Raw genomic sequence first — 26304 nt, 5'->3', positions numbered from 1 at the left:
TGCCTTGTCCCTTTATAACCAACACCAGCAGCACATGAACTGAACTCTACAGTTATTATTACAACTTTTAGTTTTGACAGTGCATTCTTCTGAGATTGTCCTGTATCCTGATTACCAGAGCAGAGCAGAAAAAGCATTTTCATTTTTAAAGTTGCTTCATCCTAAGGTGAAAAGGTCAGATAGATTCCGATGTCAGGAATAGTGAAATTGAGTTTAAATGACAGGACATGACTTCATCATTTTCTATCAAAATGAAATGTTTAGACATTGCAGAGAACAAAAACATACATTTGCTGACTTAAATCAAGATTGTTTCCAAGATGGATCAAAATTTTTTGGGATGGATTAAGGCAATTCAGCTGGTGAGATAAATCCCATTATGGAAAACCATGGCATGAACTTGATCTTCACTGAACTCTCAAGGCACAGATTTATCAATTATGTTATATATTATATATATAAAATATTGCACATTCTGGTTAGCCAGTTTACCAGATCACTGCTTTTCTAACAGGGGCTTGCTCTTCCCACTTTGCCCTGCCCCCAGTGCAGGAGGATTCCTCCTCTCCTGTCCTTCTCCTGCACTAATCCCTGCAGCAAGCACAGGGTGAGCACTCGGCTTTCCCCATCTGACCTGGTCAGTTTTTAGACCCAATGAGCCACAATGAACATCTCAACTCACTCTAAGCTTGGCTTAAGCTTCAGAGATCACCGGGAAACTGGGATTCTTCCCACCCTTGGTTTGAAAGTTTGGTGTATCTTTGCAGTGCCTCCATGGGGGCTCACACCTTTGCCCTGCAGCTGTGAGGGTTCTCCTTTCCAGCTGAAAATGTGTGTGATCCCATGGATCCAGGAATGTGCTGTAAGAGGAACACCCATGGGCTGCCACTGAAGCACAGTGCTGAGATCTGCAGCACCAGAGCTGCCAGTGCTCAGCTAAGGAGCAGATAAAATCCTGGACTTGATTTTCTCCCTTTGAGTTTTTACTCTGTCACTCCACTGACTTTAGAAGGATTCAACTTCTCCCTGAAGTGCACCAGTGTAAGGAAGAAAAGGAACAGCTGTTAAAAGTTTAATGCTTTAAAACACTGTCTGCTTCAGGCTACTTTAAATGCTCTGACACTTCAGCTTCCGTAAAGTCTCTCACATGATTAAAACGACGTTATTTTGCCACTGATAAAACCACACTAAGTGCTATTGCAAGATTTCTTAGCCTGCAGTAATATTTTACAAATTGCCAGGTGTGCTGCTCTCCCCTCTAAACCACTCCAAAGTGTCGGAGCAGAGCAGCTGCCAGCCCTTCCCTGGGCCAGCAGCGAGGCCCCAGCACGGAGCATCCCGGGGAACAGCAAGGAGGGACCGACGTCCTGCCCGGCTTCTCACGCTCAGCCAGACACACGAGACCCTGCAGAGGACAAGTGCAGCGCCAGGCGAGCCCCCCGCAGCCAGGAGGGCTGGGGAGCTTTGGGAAATGGGAACTGCCAGTGAGAGAGGCCCTGCAGGGCTCTGTGCACAGCACACAGCTCTGGGGTAACGCCCAGGCTGTGCCAAGGATGCCAGCAGCAACAACCCTCCTTGCACCCCCTGAGCCCCACGAGAGCAAAAAGCCCACCTGCTGCGGCCCCAGGAGCACAAGGTGCTCTAGGAGGAAATCAGCTGAAGGTGCTTTGTTGGAAAAGCCACAAGTTTGGGTAACACACAGATTTTGAGTGGAGTCCTCTATGAAATACACAGCACAGCACAAAAAAGGGGCAGAGGAACTGAATCCTGTTCCCAGTGTTGGCACCAGTCACTGTGTGACTTCTGTCAAGCGGCTTCTGAGCAGAGCTCAGAATACTGGAACTTTCAGGTGTCTGATCAAACAAAAGGAACATAAAGGTGTTTTTGTTTCAGGGAAATCAAAATGCAGATTTTCAATTAACTCATCAAACTGAAAACCCAGAGCACTGGAAAGTGTTGCTTTGGAAACTTCCAGGCTTTGTTGAGCCTTGAAAAAAAAAAGGCCATTTGGAAACAGAAATGTCTTTTCCAAAATGGAAGATTAAAAGAAGCTGATTTTTCTTTTCTCCTCATTCTTGATTTAAATCATCTTGAGTGTTTATCCCTTACTAATAACTCAGCAAAATAAAGTCTGCTCAAAAATCTCTCTTTTTTTCCCACTAATTCAGTAGGAGTTTTGCCATCTACAAGTGGTCAGAACTTTAGAGCACTTTGAAATTTACACCTTAACTTTTCTGTGTCTCACAGTCCTCATTTGTGAAACAGAGTCTGTAACAACCTCCATTTTTTGGTGTGGTTACTCTGTCATGCTGGACCAAATAATTTCGGATAATCATTTGTCAATAAAAATATTGTTTCAGCGGACTAAATTCTGCTCTGACATATTCACCCAAGTTCAGGTAGGTGCAGTTAGGCACGAAATGAGTCAGTGCAGAGTTTGGACCAGCTCTTTAAAGTTCTTTGAAGTCTCAGATGAAAGAAGTGAGTAATAAATGTGGACCCGGAAAAGAAAAGAAGAATGAGGTATCCTCATTGTACAAGGAAAATGAGCTTAATCTCATCGTTAATCAACACCAAAAAACTAGCAATAAAAGCTAAGCCACGAAGACATAATCAATCTGTTAGATGCTACTTGACAGATGCATTGAAAAACAGCAACAGTAAAGACACAGAGAAATGTAATCTTAGTCTTTATATTTCAATGGGCATCTTAAGCAGATTTTTCTTCCATTTTCTATTCACTGCTCTAACTCCCAGAGAACAGAAACTCTAATTACTGCTGCATGCTGAAGGCTGGCCAGTAATTATATATCTTTATCTTCATTAGATGCCCGTGAACAAGGCTTGGCCTGAGACAGAGCAGGTAAACTGGAAGCTCAGAGACACAGTTCCAATTAAGAGCTCACTTTAAACTGGCAACTCATTTTAGCTCTGCAGAAACCTCTCTGCTGCTGCAGAGGGGAGAGCAGGAGCCCAGAACGTCCTGACCTCAGATGGTGACAGCCTGGTTTGACACAGGGCTGGCACTGACACCACTGATAATGGTGTGCACATGAATAATATTAAACACACGAGCATGGATTGGTAGATTCATGTCCTTACAGGCAACGACTGAAACTTCAGAAAGCAAAACTGATTGTTTACATCTTCCAAATGATATATTTGCTTTCAAATTCCTTTTTTCCAATTCACCAAAAAAAAAATAGTAGATGAGTGAGCTAGTAAGGACTTAGTACATTAACTCCCACAATGTAAGACAAATAATTACCTTCTGTTTTTAAATCTCGATTAATCAAGTCCAACAATTTGCTATATTTAGCAGATTTACCAGATCCAAAATGGCTTCACAGAAGAAAAAAAACCCCAAACCCTAAAGGCTACTACCAGTACAGTCAGAAAGACACATTTAATCAGAAGATACCAACATGGTGGCTGATCAGATAAACAGGAACACTGAGCAGATTCTAAAAGTGAAGCATAAAAAATACTAAACTTTGAAATTGCTGGGGTTCATCTCATGTATAAGAAATTACCACAAAGGCATTATTTAAAACAATTCCAATGAGCATAAAAATCGCCTTTTTTTTGTTGTTGTCAGAAAAGATCTTTAGAGATAGCTCAAGAAAGACCATTCACACCTCTGCCCAGCTCTATTTCTCCCTTTCTGTGCCCCGAGCTGTCACTGGCTCTGTGACATGAAGCCACCAAACTTGGGTACGCCTCAAACTTCCAACAGTTTCCCATATGACAGTAACAAGAATCTACTCATTTGTGCCTACAGAGGCAAAAAACGCCCACCAGGAAGGGTGGCTTGGAGGTGCTGGGGCTCAGGGAGGCTTTGGAGCTACACACAGCCCTCAGCTGCTGCCGTGCACACCCGGAGGAGGCTGAGAGGCAGAACCCTCGGCGATCCAGGCAGCTCCTGGCAAGGCAAGCCTCCCAGAGGCCGAGCCCTCAATAAGGAGCAGTGCACAGGAGTTAATGGGATAACAGCGATTCCCAGCAGCTGGAAGGGTGGCCTGGAGGGTTTGTAATCAGTTTGTGACACGCTGGTTATCTGAAAAAAAAAAAAAAATTCAATTTTAACTTTTATTTGTAGCCACATCTCTTGTTTCCTCTTCTCCAGTGACAGCCACAGAGGAGTTTGTGAAAAGATAAAAGCTGCTGCAGACAAGGCAAGTGTGTGTCACCGTGCTGGAATCCCCTGTGCCTTATCTGCCACCACTGCTGAGCAGCTCCTTCCACGTAATCATTCATCAAGCAGAGACAAATACACACAATTTCTTACAAGATTTTAGTACTAATACTGGTACTTACTGAAAGCCTTCAAGAAGCACCAATTTTCTTAAGGCTCCAGTCTGACCCTCCAATTTCAGTAAGAAAAAGGAAGTTAAAGGCACTCCTGTGAGCTCTCACCTCACCCTGGCCAGCAAAGCACACCCTGAGCCACGACTGAGAGCAGCAGTACAGCTGCCAACACCCCTGAACCTACACTGCCCATGGAACTGGAAAGGCAAAGGGAGAGGGAACTCTGAAAACCCTTGGAAAGTGGGAAGTGTCAGACAATCCCGAGTGTTTGACAAGCAGGATGGAAAACTGTGATTTTGTGTTTGGTTTGTTGCTTCACTGAACCGAGCTACACAGCAGTAACAGCAATAATAAATCCTGGTGTTCCAGCAGCAGAGCAGTCAGGAAAATAGAAGAACTCGTTCCATTAGGGAGCAGCACTGTTCTGCAGGGCCTCTGCCTTGGTGTGACAGAGCAGCCTGGTCCTACCTTAATGACGTCTTCATCTGATGATCTGCATTCCACAGATTCCACGAGGTCAGTCACAGTCCCATCATCTTCCACAGAAACCACTTTGACAGGGACAGCCACTGTTTTCCCAGTGAGAATAGCTGTGTTCAGGATCTCTGCTTCCTAAGAGAAAAGAAAAAAAAGGGCCCTTTAGTATCTATATTTTGCTATTAATGCATTAGTACCACCTAGACTGAGCTTTACTGTAACTCCTAATGCCTATGGCAAGAACAGTGTTCCAAGTGCAGCAGGCAGGAAAGGCAGATTTCCTCCCTGCAATCCTGGAACCAAACTCCCAGTTCTGATTCAGGGCTGCTGAGACCTGTCATGCCCTGATTGCTGTTTCAGGAATGCTCACCAAGTGCTAGAGCAGCCCAGCACCCGGGGAGTGACCCTGTACCACATAAACAAATGCACCTGGCTGTGGCAACGGTGAAATCTCCAGCCTGAGCAGCACATTAAGTATCTTGATTATCACATAGAAACGTCTCAAGTCTTGCTGGTTTACCCACAAATCTATTTTCTAGAAGTTTCCTACAAATGCTGACATTCTGTGCCTGGGAGTGCACCTCTGCCTGGACACTCAGGCTGGCCATGGACATGGACACAGCTCGAGGGGCAGCATTTAAGCTGCTCCTGGGGATGCAATCTTGGCAAATTCAGCAGCTCAGAGGCTGTAAACAGTGGCACTGCCTCTCCTGACAGGTCACGGGGCTTCCTCTCTGGTGGAATTAGTTTAAGATTCAGGTCCTGTGTAAAGGACTGCGTGGAATCAGACCCGCCTCGGTTTTCTAGGATTTATCCTGGCTCTTGCTGGGCAAGCACTTACCCACAGCTCTTTCTTTACCTTTTAAAGAGGCTTGTGCAAACCCAGCCTCTCCCAGAAAGAGGAGGGATGCTGAGAGGGCCTGGGCTCTTTAAACAAAGTGAGCTCCGTGGGGAGCGGTGCCTGTGGCACCTCACTGCTGTGATGAGGATTATTGCACAACACACTCCTCCCGTTTGATTCACCACTTCTTAGTTAAAAGTGCTGAGTTCTGATTATCTGAAGAGCATCAGACTAAACAGGGCTCTTTGTCACCTGGGTGTCACCTCTGTCTGGCACCACAGAATCGCTGATCTCTGCCAAGACACTCAGAGCACAAATTGCTGCCCGAGTCCTTCCACCCCTAATTGCAAGATCCTGCTCATTTCTGGAAAGGTCTCTGAGCCTTTCAGAGCTGTGCCTGTGCAGCTTGGACCATCCTGTCGAACAGGAGGCTCTGGATTTCAGCTGGCTCTTGTGCAATAAAGGCTTCCCAAGCCCCCCAAGTGCTAAATTCTCATTATCCAAATATCTCCCGCTATGAGCTCTGAGACTGACCTGGTTTTACTCGTGGAAGACAAGAAAGTGGGAGATTGGAACCAAGTTACCAGAAGATGATGGCTGCTCCTACTGCCTCTTGGGCTAAAGGGGTGAAGCTGAGAGTTCTCTCCTCGAAAGCATTCAGATCAAAAAGATCTTTTCCTCTTACTTAAAGAAATAGACACACTTTATTCAGACTCAAAGCGATATTTAAAGAAAGAAAAAAAACCCTCCTGGTCACTTGATAGCTGCTTTGCTAAGGTTGCCCCATCCTCACCATAATCTTCAGGGAAGGGAGAAAGAGGATTTCACAAAAAGAGAACTTGAGAAGAAAATCCTCTCCCTCCCTCAGCACAAAAGCCCTTCAGATATTTTGAAATTATAATTCATACAAAGGCGAGAATATCTGCCTGTACAGTCAGGTCTGTCTTGAGCATGCATTTGTTCTCGGTGCAGAACATCCTGCTCAAGCAACTGAGTTCTCAGATTTGCAATTAAGTTTCCAGCTCTTTGATTTTTTCCCCATCTGCGCTTTGTACCAAAGCCACTGTATGCAGGTTACTCAGAAACTCTTGCTGCTCTCCTGTAGGCTCCACAGAGCTGCAAATGGGGGCAGCTTGACAGAACAAACACTGTTGAGCATCCACTGTAATTACAGAATCCAGGTGCTATGTCCTGGTGTTAGTGGTTTTGGAAACACTTGGGCATGAATCTGCTTTCACTGGGACTATTCGAAGCCACACCACCTACCAAGCTGCTCGCACCTCGTGCCAAGCTGAGAAGAGCTGCTCCCCCAAGCAGGAGCAGCTCGCTCCCTCCCCTGCATCCATTACAGTGTGACCCTTGCAATTATTTCATAAAGCAAAGGGAAGTTTAATAACCAAGCCTTTGAAACAGGGTGATTAATGAGGTCTGCTTACCAAAGGCAAATGTAATTTCCCCTGGTAAGAGCCGGTAACTGAGAATGATTCTCAAAAACTCCACAAATTTCTTCTGAGTCTCCGAGTTTTCCAGGGCTAGCTTTGGATGTTCCGAGCACAGAGTGCATCCTGATCCAGCTGTGCCCTGCCCCTGTATGGAATGCCTGTACAGCTGGGCTGTGGTGCCCCAGCTGTTCCTGCCACTGCCCTGCTCTCCTGGGCTCTGGCACATCTGACCCACCGGGAACTGCTGCGTGTCCAGGGCCCCCCTGGCTGCCCAGCTCGGTGGCACGGCCTCAGTCCTGCCCCAGAGCCCCCGTGGGAGGCTGCAGCCTGGCAGCTCTGTGCTCACCCAGCTGTAAATCATCACAGCACTCACAAGCACGAGAGGAGCACGTTCCTCCCTGACTCTGAGGTAAGGAAGTGAATACATCTTGTCTCTACCTGAAATCAAAGATCCCAGGTTCAAAGTTTTGGAGCTTTTGTCTGGATCCACACCCCAGAGCCACGTTCAGAAACACAGAGTTTTCAGAACTGTGCATGGTCTGTACCCCTGCAATGAGCAACACAGGATGGTATTGCTGCTTCTCAGACCATCACAAAAATCTCCAAAACAATCTTTGTCCCCTGTCTCTCCCAAAGAAATGAGGGAGGTGAGGGGCAAGAAGGAATGCCAGGGGTTCATGCAAATGGCTGAGGTGGTTCTCTGACTTTGAATCAACAGCTGCTTGTTCAGTGTCAGGAAAGCAAAGCCAACCAGCAGGTCTCTGCAGCAGCAGGAGAGCAGAGCGGGCTGGAACTGGGCTGGCACTGGGCTGGCACTGGGGTGGAACTGGGCTGGCACTGGGCTGGCACTGGGCTGACCCTGCCCTGCAGTCACTGAGCTGGATATTCTGCTGGCAGAGATTTCAGCACGTCCACGTGGAAGGACTTGGAGGATGATTTCTTTGGGCACCTGGTTTGCATCTCACCCCTAAACAGAGAGCAGTAATAACCATTTACACCAACTTACACAGCAGGGGCACAGCGAAATGCTCCTTCAGGCATTTGTTTAATGGCCAGAAAGGGCTGAGCGTTCCCCTGGTGAAAGCATATGAAAATTACTTCATTTTGAGGAAACGAACATGATACTTATTTAGCTACACTGAGATTTACAGAGCAGAGCCTCAGCATGTAAAAGCTATAAATCTAAATAGTTACTAATTTAAAACTGTTGCTTTTTGCTGCTTGAGTGAAAAAGGAATCTCCTGAAGAAATATTATGTTCTTTATCTATAACTAACATAGATTACCCGAGATAAGGTGTCAGGGCACTTCAGGGTGGGAATAGTTATGCTTCTGCACAGCTGCAGCCAAACAGTCTCACTGTTAAAAGTTGATTCCCTCAGCAGCTATTAAAAAGATGCTGAACTTTCTCTAACTATTAGCACTGCATATCTCTATAATTCACTTACACTGAGCCCCTCCAATAATAAAATGAAATAATAATCAGAGAAAAACATGTCTCTTCTTGTATTAGAAATGGAAGACCAGGTAATCTTTACTCTGAAATTGCTACCATGGTAAATAAATAGTAATACTTTAAAGAAGATGCTGGAGTGAGTGTTCTTTGCTTACTGAAGAGATTCATATTAAATAACTGAGCATATTAAGCCCTCCAGCAGAAACATATTCAGAAGATGTACACAGTAAGCATCTATTTAAGTTGAAATGCAGAAGTGAATACCTATTAGTTTTTTCAATTTTAATAGGTAGCTTCCCTGAAATTTAATTTCCCTTCAGACATCTTTTGCCTTATATTTCCTAGGGTGAAAAAAAAGGACTTTAACAATATCTTTATACATCTTTCTGAATTTCTGTTTCTGCCCCCAGTTGTCTGTGTATACACAGTATTTCCTAATGTTTGAATGTGTTCTTTTTGAAGAAATAAATGCATGGCCAACTCATGTTTAGCTTTGATTCAGCTGCACCTGAACTCCACTCTCAGTTCAGTACACAAGGAGCTCCTTCCTGAACCTCCTGACTCTGAGGGAGGCTCTCCCTGACAGTTCTGTGTGATCCTGTCTGTAAATACTCAAGAGCACCTTGCCACTGAATCCCATCAAACCACATTTACCATCAGACTTTGTTAACTCACTGCCTTAATTATCAATAAAATATTGTTGCTTTTCTCGTGCATGTGAAGTGCATCATTCCACCCACCACACTCACACCCTTCAGGAGAAGTGCTTGTCCTACTACAATACACAGGGAAAAAAGGATTGACAAGTCCCCACGACACTGTAATTCATGTTCTAGGAGCACAGCAGATCTCCAGCTCTTCACTCTAGCAGTGGAATGTATCTTTGCAGGCTAAAGATCGAATTTCAGAAATCAAGCATGTCCCTCTCTGGTTTCCATAGGTATTTTGGCTTTTGGGTTATGTACAGGCTGCAATCAGGAAGAGAATAAACTGATCCCTGAAATCTCCTGAAGTCCAAAGCATGCCACAAATGAGAATGAACAGCTGCCTGGAAATCCCTCTCATTTGACATTCCTTAACGTTCTCTATTCTCCTCTTTTTTACATATTTTCTATTAATCATGTAGAGCATTGATACAGGGTACCACCTTGAATCTTTTCACTATTTAACTAAAAAAAGACCTAGATTGTCCTCCTCTTCAGCTAGCAGCCATCTTGCTCATATCAGAGGATCCATGCTTCAGTCATGCATAACTAATTTCAAATCTTATTTAGCATCAAGTCTCAGAATTAAGAAGCTAAGTGACAGCTGTTTAATTAACTCCTTAAGCTGATTAGAAAGCATTACAGAAATCCCCCCAAGGAAGAGTTTATAACTGTCAAGAGAGCCCAAGGCCATGTTAATGCTTCTGTTTAAATTTAGTAAGCTTCTAAACCAATAAAGTCTAAATGCTTGACGTTCTCATGGATGGGGTCAAACCCAGTTTTTTTCCCCCTGTTACCACTGCAAGGGTAGGAAACAAAACGAGTGACAGAGAAGGGATTTGAAAAGCTGGGAAGCAGCAGCTGAACAATAAAGCCCAGAGCTGCCTCTCTCCACAGGAACTGCTGAGGGTCCGTGCACCACCCCTCGATTATTTGGGATTAGTGCTGAGCGCTGGAGTAAAGCTGAGCTTGCACCTGAAATGCAGAGTCATCTCCCAGCCTTGTGGCTGCAAGGAAAAAGGGTTTGTTCATCGGTTCTTAAAACCTAAATCCACCTTTAATGATAAGATTATGGCAGCTGAAGTACAAGTTTTAGAAGCAGCTGCTGGGGCTAGATACAAGGTGGTGCAGAGAAACCTAAATTGCTCCAAAGCAGATTTCCTCGCTGTAGTATGTTATTGTCAGCTCTGAGCTTGAAAACAGCTTGAAATATATAAAATATAATTCTGATTTCCTTATTTCCCCTGTTGTTTTCAGGTTCTTTAGGATGCACTGGAAAAAAATATTGAAAAATTAGCTGCAATTCTTCTGTGTCCAAAAGAATAAAGGAACAGTGGCCAGAAATAACCCACATTAATTTGTGAGACCTTTAACATAAACAGAAAAGTTGAAAGTACAAGCTGAAATACTGCAAGTATGAGAAAACGATGGTGAAACCTGAATGTGCAAATGTGAAAAGACTGACATGAACTTCAAGGTTAAATGTTTGGTTTAATGTGGGCACCTTTCATCATGCAGAATGAAATCTGAAGTCCCTGGGAACGGGAGAGAGGAGGGGGGATATAAGCGAATTAATCACGTTTAATTCAAGCACTTGCTACTTAATCAGTTTCCTTTTTTGCTCAGTAAGGCAGGAGAGCTGCACGGTCAGATGTGCTGACACAGGGTTAAAAAGGAGCATCCACAGAAACCCAAATGCTAGTTTCTCTGGATAGATCTACCTGCTGACTCCAACTCTTCCACACAGCAGATAGAGAAGGGAAAATGGATTTTTTTAATGGTAAAATGTGATTGCAAAACTGTTGTTTAGAAAGGAGTGGGTGGCAGAATCAATGCTTGAATATATTTTTCATCCCTTCTCCTTCAGCCTGTGATTCCTTGAATAATTTAGACTCCATGTGATGGGGGGTGACACCTCCAGCCACGCTCTCACTTCTCCTCACTGGGGCAGAATCAATGCAGGGAGCAGATGTGGCAAGGACGAGCGGTGAAACAAAACCCCAGATACATACAAATCCCAGCAATCCCAATTTTCCAGTTAAAACACAGAGAACAGCCAATGGCTGGATTGTGCTGTAGGGAAAAAGCAACATGGGATAATCAGAGAGACTCTCTGCCCCTCCTACTGTCACACACAAAGCATTCAGGAAAAATATCTAATTATATATAATCTCAGACTTAACTTTTGCAAAGCCTTTAAGCTGTTTTACATTCTCACTAACGAACTTTCATCTCAATATAGATAGAATCTATGGCTAAGGCTGGAGGAGGGGGTGGGGACGAAAAGCTAAATATATAAGACAGTGCTGTGCGTAGTAAATAGGGAGAGAAGGAGCCAAACAAGAGGCAGGTGGTACAAAGGAAAAGTGGCATCATTAGAAGATGACCAGCAGTGAGAAGTTTCTCATTACACAGCCCGTGATGTTCAGTAAAAAGCTCAAGAAGGAAAGAAATGCATCTCAGCAGCCAACTGCAGGTGCTGCTGTACCTGCCCCAGCGGAGCCAGGCTGCTGCCCAGGCTGGTAATTCCCTTGTTTCACAGGGGTGTGTTGTAAAGATGGGCAATCCCACCTGCCTGGGATTGCAGGATGCAACTCCACATCTTTAAGTGATGAGAAAAGCCAGGAAATAAATCATCTCGTTCCCAGGGAGAGAAAAATACATTTGCCTGTTGTGTCCCTTTTCCACACCTTTGTCTGTCTCAGTGGCTCAGCTGGAATGGCTCAGAACAGGGATCTTTGTTTTGTGTTTGTGCAGTGTCCAGCCCACAGCTCAAAGCCGAGGTCAGGCTGCTGCCCCAGCTAACAATAGGGAACAGTTTCCTTGCAGGTTTAACCTGGCAAACACAACAAATGCAAGAACTAAGTCCTGGTGAGGGCTGCTGCCTCCTTTCTCGGGGCTCACTGTTATTTACAGCTCTGCTGCTGGGATAAAGGCACCCAAGGGTTTAAGGTCTCCAACAGTGACTTCCCAGAGCAGAAATGTGTAATTTTAAACCTGTGGTTTCTGTATTGGTGGGAGCAAACAGCACACAGGCAAACTGTCTGGAGAGAGCAATGAGCTGCTCAGCACTGGGACAGGCTGTGACATTACCAGCAAAGCCACCAGGCTGCACTGGGTCTCCTCCACACCCTGACAGCTGGGGAGGAAAACCCTCCCATGGGAGTTCACGTTCTTCCTAGCTGTAGAGGCAATGTAAATTTAATTTGTCTCAGGTTTAAGATGACAAAGTCCCTTTGATGTGTAACATTTAGGAATCGTGTTAGCATCCTTCTGGGGAGCTGTCCTTTGGTGTCTGGGTGGTTTGCAGTGCTAAGTAGGCTACCACCATCCCAGGGAGCTGTCATGTACCTTCACTGCTTATCAAAGTCAGACCCAGGAAGCCTGAGAGTTGGCAGGCTGTGGTTCTTCAGAGACATTGCTAATTAATTCACAGGCCCCAAACTGTAACTCCATGAAGCTGTGTGTGCATACTTGATTTTGGTCTCTAGACAGGCTGCTTTAGCTGATAATCAACAAAGTTTGCTCTTAAAAGCAAACAAACAAACATATTTGGGGAGGATTTCTTCTTGGCTCTCCTTAAGCAGGCTGCCAGCGCTGTCAGACACCATCACAGGAGGGAAATCCTCACAGGAGACCTTCCAGAGGAGCAGAGCTGGGAATCTGGCCTAAGGTACAGGCAGACACTGTGTCTGATGCCACTCAACTGCTGAGGCTGGGGAGACTGGTAGGGACATGTCAGGCAGAATTAGCTAAAGCCAATCAGAATTTCACACATGGGGTCAGTGTCTCGGGGCCAGATGGATGTGCCAGCGGGAAGGCTCTTTTGATTCTGGGGCCTGCGGCTGGGAAGCCTAATGCAGAGGTTTGGTGCCCGCAGGGGGCTTTGGAGCTCTGCGAGGGGTGGACTATGGGATGCGATGGAGGGATTTCCAGCAACAAAATGAAAGCTCTGGGGTATCACTTCAAAGAAAAGATGCCAACGAGACTCTGGCAATGCAGTTTAGCAGAGTGAATATTTGGTGGGATGTGTAGCAGAGCCAGCGTGATGGGGGTCAGACTGACTGGAACAGCTCTGCTTTCATGGAGGGAAGCATTAACAATCCCCAAACAAATCACTAGCCTTGTTTAATATGTTCTTTTAAAATTCTGTTTCTTTCACAGCTTGGTGCTGTCATTCCCAGGCTGTATTTGCAGCTGCACACGAATCCTTCCCATCTTCCACCCGGTGCTAACCCCGTGGGCTCCGTGGTCCAAAGGGAATCCTACGGACACAGCTGGGGAACCCCTTCCCCATCTGCCATCGGCTCCTTGGGGCCTGGCCAACAAGGAGCACCTCAGAGCAACCCTTGGGATGCAGAAATACCCAGCAGAGCAATTTGACAGGTTTTATTTTGTCATTCTCTGCTTTCCAGAGCCAGACAGCCCCGAAATCTGTGTAATTCCCTGGCTGCACACTCGCTGCTCTCCCGTCCTGCTGCCCCGGGGGTGACGGGCAGGGGCACTCAGGGCTCGGTGCCACCAGGCACCCCCACCCGCCCTGCTCTGGCCACCAGTGCATTTCTGCACTGCCACAGCATAGGCAGCGATATGGGATACACATCATAACGTCACCCCAAGACACACAGCCAGCAAGGGACCAGCTGGGAGAGACCTGAAGCTGGGGAAGGATGGGAGGGGTGGAGTGGGAAGCAATCCGAGGCACAGAACAGGGGAAGGGGACAGGGAAGGATGGGGACCCGCAGCTTCTCCAGGGAAGGGCAGCTGCTGCTGAGAGAATCCGCAGGTCCCACTTCCCTTCGCTAAAGGATGCAGGACTTGGGGAACGTCTGCACAATGTGGGACACGCAGCAAATGCTGGGCACAGCTGGGAACAGAGGCTGCTGTGGTAGCAGAGCCCTCCCTGCTCCCACACTCCATTATCCATCCATTATCCATCCATTATCCACCGTTGCCCTCCCACGCGTGGGAGGGAGCCTGTTTGTGCACAGGCCAGAACTGGATACTACAGATCAGGAACACATGGACGAGTCAGTGGTCACAGAGCTGCAGGAACTTCCTTGGAAAAGCATTGCTACATATCACAGGATGCCAGGGGTGTAAATGATGGGTGTTTGTGTTACTGGGGGACAGAGTTCCTGTGGAAGGCTTCCCCAGACCTGGACTGTGTGGGAATCAGGCCCCATCAGAGCCCTCTGAGAAATGCAGAAGAGCTGGAACAAAAGGAGATTCAGTGGTTTACTTTCTGAATACGTTTAGATTTTCCTATTGTTTTACCAGCAGACACGTTCTCAGCTGAAAACAACTTCGGTGTAGTCTCTAACTTGTGGCTGCACATCTGCTGGGCTCTGCCTGCCCGTGCTTTACACGGCTCTGCCTCCGTTAGCTCCCATCGCAGGCTGCCACGAGCCTGCCTCGGTGGCTCGGTTTCCGTGTGCCACATGCCTGCGGTGGCCCTGGGAGCCCGTGAAGGGATCCCCAGAGCTCAGCGGGCTCCTCACGCAGCACCTGCCCCGGGAGCTGTCCCCAGCCGGGCACACGCTGCCGCTGCCTCACCGTCACCTCGCAGTCCCTGGCCTTCTGCCCCTTCCTCCCAAGCTGCTCCATTACATCCTACCATTTTCCCAGCTTTTAATGGGTACCAGTCACCTCTTCCACCGGCACATCCACTGCTTCCCGTGACACCCGCAGAGCTGGGTACTTTACAGCCCTCTTTAGCATTCAGCTCTGTCACAGTGATTACAGGATGCTGCAAATCTCCAGCAGCCACGTTTGTTCCTCTCCTCCCATCTCCCACAGCTTTGGTTTCACTCTGGGAGGTTTAGCCAGACCTGCTAGTAAAGCAGGCAAATCCAGGTGCACACAGAAACATAGAGGTTGAAAGAGACCTCTAAAATCATGAAATCGATTTATCAACACATTTATCAATTCTGACTTGATTTTGCCATCATTTTAGAAATTCTGCTGTTGCTCTTGCAGTTTTCCAGAGGGGAAAGCTGAGCAGCAGTGAGGTTATGAGCTGCCCAAGCCTCCCCTGGCAAAGCCAGCAGCGATCCCTGGAGCTCTGCCATCCCACTTCCCTGCTGCATGCGGAAAATCCTGATAGCAACATCAGTGATGTACCAAATGTGGTGGCAAGACAAGGAGAAAATGATGCAGTGACAATGAGAAGACAGCACATTTGCAGAGGTGAAATCTGCCCAAAAGTGGCAATCAATGTAAACTCCCGTGGCAGAGCCACAGAGCAAGGACCAAACTAGTTTTTCACTTTTCTAAAGAGAAGAAAAAGGATAAGGAAAAGAGAACTTGTGTTCCCCAGGTCACTGTGCAGAGGAGAAGTGACTAAAGTGCCTGCTCCAAAATTCCCTTCCAGACTGGCCAGGCAGTTTGCGTAGCACATTCGTTCTTAGGAATGTCAGGCAATAAGCAGCCTGAGCTAAATTGGGACCATCACAGGGGCCCTGGAAAGCTGCCTCCAACCCAACAATTCATTCATGAGCAGACTAAGGGCAGAGCAGCGGGGCAGCCTGCAGCCAGCGGGCTCTGCTGGCTTCGTAATTAGCTCTTCATCTGAGCTTTAAACAGAAACACAAAAATAAACAAAGGGGACATGAAGAAAAAATATGATGTTCCAGCTCCCATATGGCAAATGGGGCCAAAGTCTGCTCTGAGACATGTGACCGTGACCTTCGTGAGGACATCATGATGGCCAGGACAGAATTTGGGTCACAGCACGTCCTTAGAAAAAAATCCATGGCAGTGAGTGGACAAGTGAGTGGTCCCTGCCTGCAGAGGCTGCACCCTCCTGCCACTGTGGCTAAACTCATCACCCCTCGTGCTGAGAGGGGACTCACACCCTATTTTAGGCACAAAAGTGGGCGAGGGCCATTTAGCCCCGTGTACTTTGGTTTTAACACTGCTGTCCCTGCAGCTGAGGAGCCACAAACTTCAGCTCTCTGCATGTGGTCTTGGGGAGAAAATGACGATTTTAATTTTTTTTTAACAGAGCACACCAACTAAAGTTTTATTTCTAGCAATCTCCCTAGTTACAAATTCCGTGCCCATAGAGGTATTTTTGTGCCTGGACTTCAGTGGCACTACTTACTTAGAACTTTTCCTCTGTGATTAGCCGGTGGCAACAAGTGCCAGGACTGTGAGATATGAACGGGTGCAACTTTGCTGATTTGGCAGATGTGCCAAGGAAGTGACCCGTACATTTGACTCCCCTGCCACAGATAAAGGCTATGGTAAAGGGCAGTATCAGAACCTGAATGAAGATAGAATATTTTTCAGTCTGGAAGTAGGCTGAGAAAGAAAGCAGTGAGCCTGCAAGCTCTGCTTTGATCATTTACCCTTTACAGATTTGTGACAAATTGTTTTTTCTGCATGAATCTGAACTGATACAGATTTACATGAGTAGTTAAAAAGTAATACCAATTGGGAAATAAAACCCCTAACAGCACCACAGAAACGCAATAAACTTAAGAAGCAGTTAGACAGACAGAAGAATGATCACAAATGCTTCACAACAGGAAAAAAAAATTAATACCAGAGAAAAGAATGGTTGGACACTTGTAAAGCTGGTTGTGGCAGGCTGAAAGCAGGGAATCCAAAAAGCCATTAGAAAAAAGACATGAAGAATCTTGTAATAATATCCTGGGGAACATGCTTGCCTCAGACTCAATGCCCTTAAGACTGTATTGTGTGTTCTTTTACTGTTGTTTAATGCCTAATCCTTCAGGAACGATTGGTAGGGAACTCGTGTTGGTATCAGCCGAATGTTCCCAAGGAAATAAATCTGGACTTGACATCAAATTACGTATTTTGTACCCAGGACATCTGAAGTCTTTTCCTAATCTGGTGCATACAGAGATCTTCACCCAATAATTCTTTTGATGTCAGTGCAAGGGTAACAGTTTCATTTGCTTCCTCCAGCTTCTTCTCATGTTAAATATGAGGAAAAACCCTCTGTGAATAAAGCCCTGTGCTCAGAACTGTTCACTCCATAACGGTTATGAAGTCGTGAACCTGAACAGTTCCAGGCTGCACCACTCACCCTGACAGATAAATAAATAATTTGTGCTGTTGGACGACTGCACGGGAGGCTGTTCCCAAGGTCAGACACCCAGCAAGGGCTGGGGCTCATTCTGGATCTGCTGACTTCAACTGCAAACTTGTCACTGCTTTTAATGAGAGCAAACCTGATGGCAAAGAGCTCACCTGCCTTCCTGTCATGTGAGAGCCCACAAGCTGAAACAAATCCAACTGCAAGTACCTCAAGGTCTTTTGTTTTGGTTTTTTTTTTGAAAATTCTGAAAGTTAATAAATATCTGTTTGAGGAATGAGTTTTTTCCAGATAAGTTATTCAGGGGTAAGTTTACAGTTCAGAAGGAAGGGGAAGGTAAGGATTGATAGTTGATAAAGCACTTGATCTGATAAATAACTGCCTCAGACCTGGTGTGCCCATTTATCACCCTGTTCACAGCCCTCCCCAGACATCAGGTCTGGCAGGAGCCCAGCTGATAAATGGCTGCAGGGGGCTCGGGACTGCTGTGTGACAAGCTTATTTATTGGGTTAAAAAGGAAGACAAAAACCTTTAAATGGCAATAATAAATGCTTCTTCTTCAAGATACTGCCAGACACATTGGACCAACATCATCTGACTTCTGCTTTTATTTGGTCAGGTTTTCTTGTTTGTTCAGAATTTACTGTGAGCTCGAGGCCCTGCAGCCAAAATCCGTACAAAGCTCCTGACCTACCTTGGCAAAGGACAGCTCTGCTCAACAAAAGCCTCTTTCCCAGAATCAGTTACTGTGGTGGCTTGCTCTGACTTCAGCAAGACCCACTTTGAGCTGAGTTGGTGACTTAGGAGGAGTTAGATGGTGATCACAATCTCTCCCCCGGATTCGGAGATTTTTTATGCCTTTCTGCTTTCTTCTTCAGGAATTTCCCCCGATGCCTCCAGCATTTCAACTCCCTCATCACAAAAAGCAAATCATCCCTTTTGATTTCCTTTTCTAACCTGCTTGAATTGTTTCCTGTGCATGTCCAAGACAGCTGAGAAGGGCCCCACAGGGACCAAAAAGGTGATGCAAGAAAAAAAGACGAGTGAGAGAGGCTACAATAAATTCACAAGAGGATCAGTGGTCTGGTGAAACAGAACCAAGAGCAGAGATTCGTGGTCTTCCATCACAAGTGAAAAGGGAAAATTATCAGATGGCAGGGCTCAAAACAAAGAGAAGACTATGTTTTCCCATTTAATGTAGCTGCATCAGCAAATTCATGGCTACAGAAAGCAGGAATGTTTCTATGGATGGACCTCCACTGCAATTTAAAGAGAAATCAAATTAATTAATGGGAGAAAGAACTGGATCACACCTCTAGATCACAAACATGCTGAGCTGCACAGCTGGAAAGCAGCTTCCTCTGCTCTCACATCATTCTTCTGGCACCTGCTCTCAGCCACTGGCGCAGAAATGGATCAGAACAATCCCTGGCCTCAGCCAGAGGGATTCTCTCAGCAGAAACCCCACTCTAGTTACTGGAACTGTACTATAAAAGAAGAATTAAAGCTTCTTCCCATTGAATTGTTCCTCTACTGTCCTGCGTTTAGGGACTCAGTTTGCAGATAGACTTGAAGAATTGTACTGGTTAATGGAATGGATTTTGGCATTAGTGGAAAATATAAGCCCTCAATATCAAATATTAAATTATTCCTGATTAATTCTTTTATGGGCTTGGACTTGCAACTGATTTAATACTCCTGGATAATTACTTCTGTGGTAACTGTGCCTTTGATTTTTAATTAACCATACAAAGTTTCTCATTCAAATCTAATATTACCTTTGTTAACAGTGTCAACTCTCTGTTTAGGGATTCTGCTCACATTAAACTGTATGCTCAGAAATTAAAATCTGCTTTTCCACAACTGTGTGAACAGATTCCATGCAAGGCTTATTTATTCTACATAATTATCTACAAAAATATTGTTTCTGCTATCCTGAGCCCTGCTGTCTGCCAAGTAACCCCTTTCTCTTCACAGCACTGCTCTCTCCTCCCGTCATCCCAGCTCACACCGAGCCCTGTCACAGAATCCCAGACTGGTTTGGGTTGGAAGGGACCTCAAAGCTCCTCTCATTCCACCCCCTGCCACAGGCAGGGACACCTTCCACTATCCCAGGTTGCCCAAAAAGTCAAAGCACAACATTTCAAACTTGTGTGCTTTTACTCGCCTAGATTCTTCTTTACAGATGTAATTAAGTGAATTTACTCCATTAAAATTCAGTAGAAGTGAGCTGCCTGGGAATTGCCTGCTGAGCAGTTTCAGTGATCAGGCTCCTTGTAATTCAGAGTCTGGGTATGAATTTGGGTGTCACACCTGAACCATTCACATCAGAATCTGGTCCTTGCTTTGAAAATGTCAGGATTTCTACTTTAACTTCCTTGTAATGAGATTCACATTTACCCATGGAGAGAGGTTTGTGACAGGCTTCCAAGGTTTTGGCAGGTCCACATACCTGTTTCAACTCAAAAAGAGACACAACCTCCTAGCAGTGCATGGCTTAATGGAAATGATTGGTAAAGCTCCCTATAATCAAATTAAAAGGTCTATTTTTCCACTACCCAACATTTTTACAAAGGTTATTCTGAGAATATTGGACATTCTCCTGTTTGACCTGCTAGCTAAATGCAACTGTGCAGAGCAAATCACCCAGCTGCAACCTCATCTCTTGTGTTTGTTACATCAGCTCCACTTCATTTGGGAGCTTTTCCATCCTAATTGCTAAGCCCTTCAGAGGAGCAGGCTGATACTGAAGGGCTTTTTGCCCTTCTTGCATTAAATAACTTTGATTTTAGGGAGGACAAATTAAGACTTTTGTAATCCATGTCATGTCCTGGCATTTTTCAGTCTGTTTTGCTGTCTATGACCCCTGCCCCCACAGAGATGAGGTTCAGAACAAGTTTAAGGAATAGGGCAGCAATTACCAAGTGGAACCCAAGGACTCACAAAGGAAGGAGAGCTGACCTAGACACAGACTCCTGCTTCAGCCACAAATGCCCTGAAAGGGCTGAAGAACAGGTCTGAACTCTAACTAAGCTCCACTGTGTGTAGCAAAAGGATCATAATCCTCCAGCCTGCGGGGTATTAGGCAACTGTAATGCAATTCACTCCCTGCTGTGGTGAGGAACATATTAAAATACATATATATATATATGTATGAAAAACTAAGTATGTGAGTGCTGCTGATTGTCAATTCTCACAAATGCTAAAGGATTTCTGAGAACCTGCAAAGATCTGGCAGAATTTCTAGATATTTTAAAGCTTTCAACTATTTTCCATTAGGATTCTCAGAGGAGTTCAACTGAGAATCAAAAGCTTTGCACAGAAACATAAAAAATGCAGACACAGGGATGACGTGCTGCTGCTCCACCTCCCCTGGCTGGCACCTCAAGGAACTGAGATCAGGAGCACCAGGGCTCAAGCTGTGCCTTGATTCTGCCCAGCCACTGAGTGGCACCTGCCTGCATCCCAGAGAAAAGGATGCTACAACTTACTCCATGGTTAAAACCAAGAAAATGGAGTCTAAAAAAATAATTATGTTGTGCTTGAGGAAATATGGAAATGACCATGAGCTGCTGCATTTAACAGACTTTTTGAAATTAAATTATTTGTATTCAAATATGTACAAAACCAATGATCATTTTTGGGTTTGATCAGCTCAACCTGTTCTTTGGGGAAATTAATTTGATACTCTGGGTATAAACACTCTTTCAGAATGTTCACTGTGAAGCAATGTTTTCCTCCTGCTCTCCTTAGCACCAAAGCAATTTTCAAAGCATTCCCATTGATAACACAAACAGACAGACCATTTCACGAGGAGGACCCGAAACTGCAATCAGAAAAGTAATACTTAAAACACAATTTAATCCATATTCATCAGCAGGCCACACGTGGGTGGTGTGCAGAGACTCCAGGCAGGACCAGGTATTTATGACTGCTGAAGAGTGCAGGTAAATACTCCACAGCCTCAGGCCAAAGAGGGTTTGCTCAGCCACCCCCTGACCACAGCAAATGCAGAGTGGCAGAAGCTCATCTGCAACAAACTGATACAATCTATTTCTAATTAAAAAACAGGGAAAAAACATTTAGAGTCTCCTAATACGGGTATGATCCTGGCAGAACTCAGTGTCAGCTCCAGGGGCAGCACATTTCAGGCAGTGCTGTTCCAAGAGGGAGGATGCTGACACTGGAAATGGACACCTCTGCAAGCTGGCTGGGATTGATGCTGGGGCTGACCTTTGCTGCCTTCAAGAGGAGCGAGTCCCACAGAACATCCCCCGTGCTGCAGCGTGCAGAGGGGACAGCCCTGCTCAGAGCAGCCTCGTGGCACAGGGCACACGGAGCACACGGGGCACAGGGCACTCAGTCCATGCCCTGTCCCTGCCTGTGACAGGAACAGCCCATCAGGCAGCCCAGAGGACGGAGGGGATTAAACCCCCATGGCCTGTGACGTGGACAAGATGTGGATCTGAAATCCCTGCTGGGAAAAGGAGAAATGTGAGCCAAGGAGCTGTGGCAGGGGAGCCCTTCTCCTGCAGGAGCTCTAACAGCATCAGAGCTTCGTGTCAGGGCTGTGGAAGAGGAGCACTACAGAGCTTCCCTGAGGAGCCAACCCTGGCGGCCACAGCCCTCCCCTCTGCTGCCTCTCAGCTCCCCTGGGACCCATCGGTCCTGCTGAGCCAGCAGGGAGTGAAGAACATTTATTGGGTCAGTTTTCTGCTGAGGCAGCTGAAATGGCTCAGCTTTGGGTCTGGCAAGTGCTGAGCCATCAGCCAGGATGGGACAGAGATTCCTGACTGGGATAGCCACAGATAACACTAAACCTTTAAAATAAAAATTGGAAAAGACTCCTGAGAACTGAGACGTTCTCTCATGTGCTCACCACCAGCCAGCATGTCCATCTCCACGGCAGCTCCCAGCTGAAGGGTCTAAGGAGGCTGAAGTAGGATCCTTGCAGGGAAAAGGGGCCGGGCCATGTCCTGTCCATCTCCGATCTTCAGAAAAGCAGAGAGTGAAGTTTGAACTTCTGCCTTCCCCATGTATCACAGAATTTAATTTCCTTCCCAGCTGGTCTCTAATGTCCAGAATTATCAGTATCAATATCCTCATTCAATTCCTTCTGTAATTGCTTGGGGATATTAAGTGCTGCCAATATTGGGGTCATTATTAACCCCAGGCAAAATGTGCACTGGAAGACCACAAACCTTGATTCTTGCCTTGTTACCATAGTTACACCTGACCAAGAGGTGACACCTGAACTCTGCCTTCAGACTCTAAGTAAGTGATGAAGAACTAAAGAATCTCAGAAAATGAAATGACAGCATTTGAAGAAGAAAAGGTCAAGCACAGTCATGGGAAAATCTTAAAAATTTAGGATCACACTATTAATTTCTATAAACAACTTGTTATCACCCTGCCTACACAGATCTGATGAGATTATTCTTGCCAGCTCTTGATCATGATACTGTGCAACTGCATATTGAAAAGTTCTGCCTTTGATCACAGGGAGCACAGCCATTACAGATAATGTACACACTGCATGCCTACTAATCTTATTCTGATTTTTCCTGGGAAATGAGCAGCTCTGAAAACATGCATCTCAAATCAGGAAACTTCCACTATCACCGAATAAGCAGAAAACAGGCATGAATCGATTTTAAATCTGACAAAATTATTAATACCAATACTTACACCCCCAGATTTCTCCAGCTGTCAAAATATTACAGCAACTGCAGCAGTTACAGATGTGTAACTGCTGGGCCTGAACACAAAGCTGCTGCTAAAAGTTTCGTGAGCACTTTGGAGAGCAGTGCTGTACTAATGCACACTAAGGGCGTTTTAGTTCACATGTCCAAACTTCTTCCTCTGCTGAGGTAAGAGACTGACGAGTATGGCTTGATTTACAAACCCACGGGTCCTGAAGGACACCAACAGTGGTATTCATTTCCTTGATTTTCATTAAAATGACACTAAAGCCCAAGGGATGTGTTTTAGTGACAAAACACACGACATCTGTGTTGGGAATTTTTACAGCTGCAGGAGAAGGTGCTGAGGTTGGCAAAGGCTTTTCCCCCTCTGTGTTCCACAGCTGAATTAAAGGAGTGTCAGCTAAAGCAGTCAGAAACCAGGATTCAGATCAGTCTGAGCCCAGCCAGTGTCTGTCACGCAGTCTCCACTCTCTTTTAGGTGTGACATACGTTACTTCACTGTTGTCACAGAGTGTTTCATGCTAGGCTAGACGTGAATTGTTGAAAAAAAAAAAAGAAACTTTGAAATCAGACACGTCATTTCAGATTTATTCCCAGCACGGAGAAGATGACCAGTCTCTGAAAGAAAGGAAGGCCCAAAAAGTCATTATTCAGAAAATGGAAACACCTGGCTTATTCTGTGCTTGAAGGATATTTTGTTGTTGTTTTGGGGTTTGTTTTAATCAAAGCTACACAAAACCAAATAATGCTTCAGAAAAGCATGAAACTTTTCACCTAATGTTACTCTTCCTTTTGATGTTATAAATTTCTTTGTCTTCTTTCTTTCCTCCACACAAACCACACTCCTGGGTGTCTGAGTGTATCTCAGTCTCTCGGTTTAGAATTCTAACATTCAAAAAGCTGAGGAGGAGAAACTTACTCCAGTCCCAGATAAATCAGCCTGGCAGCCATGTGACCCCAGTAATTTCAGAGGAGTTCTCCTTGTGCACTGGAGGATGTCAGATCTACATCCTGGAAAGTTTGCATATCCTAAGAAGTTTGCATTCTGCACAGATCCACGTTCCATTATAAAGCAGATCTTTTACAACACACCTTGCGGGGCAAACGTGGGTGCCATGAATCTGAAAAGCCAACCTGTCAATCCAGAGCCAGTGTGTTCGTTTTCCTGAATAGCTTTCAAGGACATATACTATAAATCTGTGAAAGGAGAGCTACTTACAGGTCTAGGATTTATAGAAAGTGCTGCCTATTTGTGCTCTGTCTTCTGTCAATAGCATTAAGATTTGCAGTTTGCACTGAATTATCCAATGACCTAAATCCTAGCAAGCTATCAAAATCTGTTTCCTAGATAAAGTCATGCTTGAGTTTGATACATTTATCAGTGCCAGACACACAACACTGCTTACAAGCACGGCAATTTCTCAAGTCTTCTTCAACAGCAGACAAAAGGGAGGTACAAATGAATTACAACCATTCACTCCAATGGTTTAAAATAATTATTGCCCATTGGAAACAAAAGAATACAATTCCTGCCTCCTGATTTCACACAAACTCCTGGGTATAATGAGGCACTGTTTATTTACCTAATGTGAAGCATCCAAATCTTATGATGACAGCTCCAGAATGATTTATTGTTCTTCCATTATGCTGAATACTTGGGCTAGATCATACCTCATTACACAAAATATAATCCATTGCCAGTCAGCTGAATAAGACTTGACCTGGGAGAGGCAGGGGGTTTGCTAAGTGCCAATACAGCTTTGTGGTGACAGGTACTCCCAGCATCAGGGCTCCAGTGTGTGACACGGGAAATTTCTCTGTCCCCACTTCTCCCCAGCACCAGAGCAATCTTGCTGAAGCACCAGCAAGGCAAGTGGGAGTTGGAAGCAGCACATGAATTTTGAAATGTACACAGCTCCTTTCTAACCCAAAGGGTTCTACAGATCACAGTCCTGATCTCAGAGGACATTTTCAGGGAGGATTCCACCAGTCAGGTGCTCCTGGGCAGGCTGCCTTGCCAGAATAAGGACCAGAGTATTATGAAGACAACAAATGGATTGGCTGGACACAAAATTTTTCCACACTCTCCAACTGTGACGTATCCTGGGATAAACTTTGCTTTCAGTTATTTCCTGAACTGGCAGAGGAACGTGTGTGAGGGTCACTGTAATGACAAAGAGCTGCTGCCACCCTACAGAATGTCCTACACTAAAAACTACATCCATGTCCTCTAACACAGCACCCCCAGACTTCCATCACACACAGGTCAGCCCAGGGGACATTCACTGACCACTGCCAGGACACTGCACAGCTGGGCAGAGGACTTGGCTCTCCTTCTAATGATGGCAAGGGACGATAAGGTCTCCTTCCCTGGACCTGCAGAGGGGAAGCTCTTTAAACTCAACAAGAGCTTGAATCCCATCCCAGACAGCCAAACTTACACCAGCATCCCAGCTTCCCTCTTGCCCAGTGCAGTGTCTCTGCATATCCAGCTGCCCTCCCAGAGTCTGCCCTCAAAATTAAACAGCAGAGAGACCTCAGTGTTGAGGGGGACAGATGATGGCTGTGGACAGTGAACACAGCACTGTTTGAAGCTATGGAAGCTGAGAAACAGAAATGGCTCCAGCTTGCATGAAAAAGGGGAAACCAAAATGAGAAAGACACATCCCTGCCGTGATATCAAGAGGCTCCTGGTATATTTTTCTCCTTCTGGCCAAATGCAATCTGGATTGTAAGAGGCTCCCACCATCTGAGGCCCTGGGAATGTCCATCTGGTGGCAATGCAGGCACTGCTGAGCACACACAGCACAATTAAAGCCTTCAGCAGACACAGCCTGGGAAAGCCAAGCCAGCAAAACATTCCAAGGGTCTGAGACATTGCACTGAAGGCTGTGGGTACTCTGGGAGTTTTGGGTGGAACCTAAGGCTTTCAGACAGATCAAAGAGCAGAGCTTCAAGACATAAAAATATCCCTCTCTCATCCACCTAAGGGAAAGACTGTCCACCAGAAGGACAAGGAAGAGCTTTCGCTGAAAAAATCCTACACTGAGAATTTAAGTTTTTTAAGAGCCTGTGAGAGATTTTGAACAGCTTTTGGAGCTTTCTAAACTCTGAAGTCAGCCTTAAGCTAGGTTTATGTTGCATAAACACTTGCTTTCAAATTTATTATTATTACGAAAGATACAACATGAGCATAATAAATGATTGTGGTATTAAAGCACATTTTATAGCATCATCTTGAGTGCTGTTTCCTTTAATGCTCTGCTTACATGACATGGAGGGATTTGCTCTGAAACTGTATTAGGA

General features: G+C 45.5%; 1 protein-coding gene across 4 annotated transcripts in view; it reads right to left on the bottom strand.

Moving 5' to 3' along the window:
- The window catches only part of TMEM132D (transmembrane protein 132D), a 173677-nt gene that overhangs the window by 32635 nt on the left and 114738 nt on the right, over positions 1-26304 (bottom strand). For all 4 annotated transcript variants that reach the window (XR_011155441.1, XR_011155442.1, XR_011155443.1 and 1 more), the window contains exon 5: positions 4777-4920. Coding sequence is in view for 1 of the 4 variants with exons in the window: in XM_069030853.1 (XP_068886954.1) it covers positions 4777-4920 (144 nt within the window). In the remaining 3 variants the exon portion in view is untranslated. The remainder of the gene's footprint in view (positions 1-4776; positions 4921-26304) is intronic.

The sequence above is a fragment of the Aphelocoma coerulescens genome, chromosome 15 (assembly GCF_041296385.1).
Source record: "Aphelocoma coerulescens isolate FSJ_1873_10779 chromosome 15, UR_Acoe_1.0, whole genome shotgun sequence".
Lineage (NCBI taxonomy): Eukaryota > Metazoa > Chordata > Aves > Passeriformes > Corvidae > Aphelocoma > Aphelocoma coerulescens.
The sequence above is the reverse complement of the archived record's forward strand: the minus strand, read 5'-3'. Positions and strand labels throughout refer to the sequence as shown.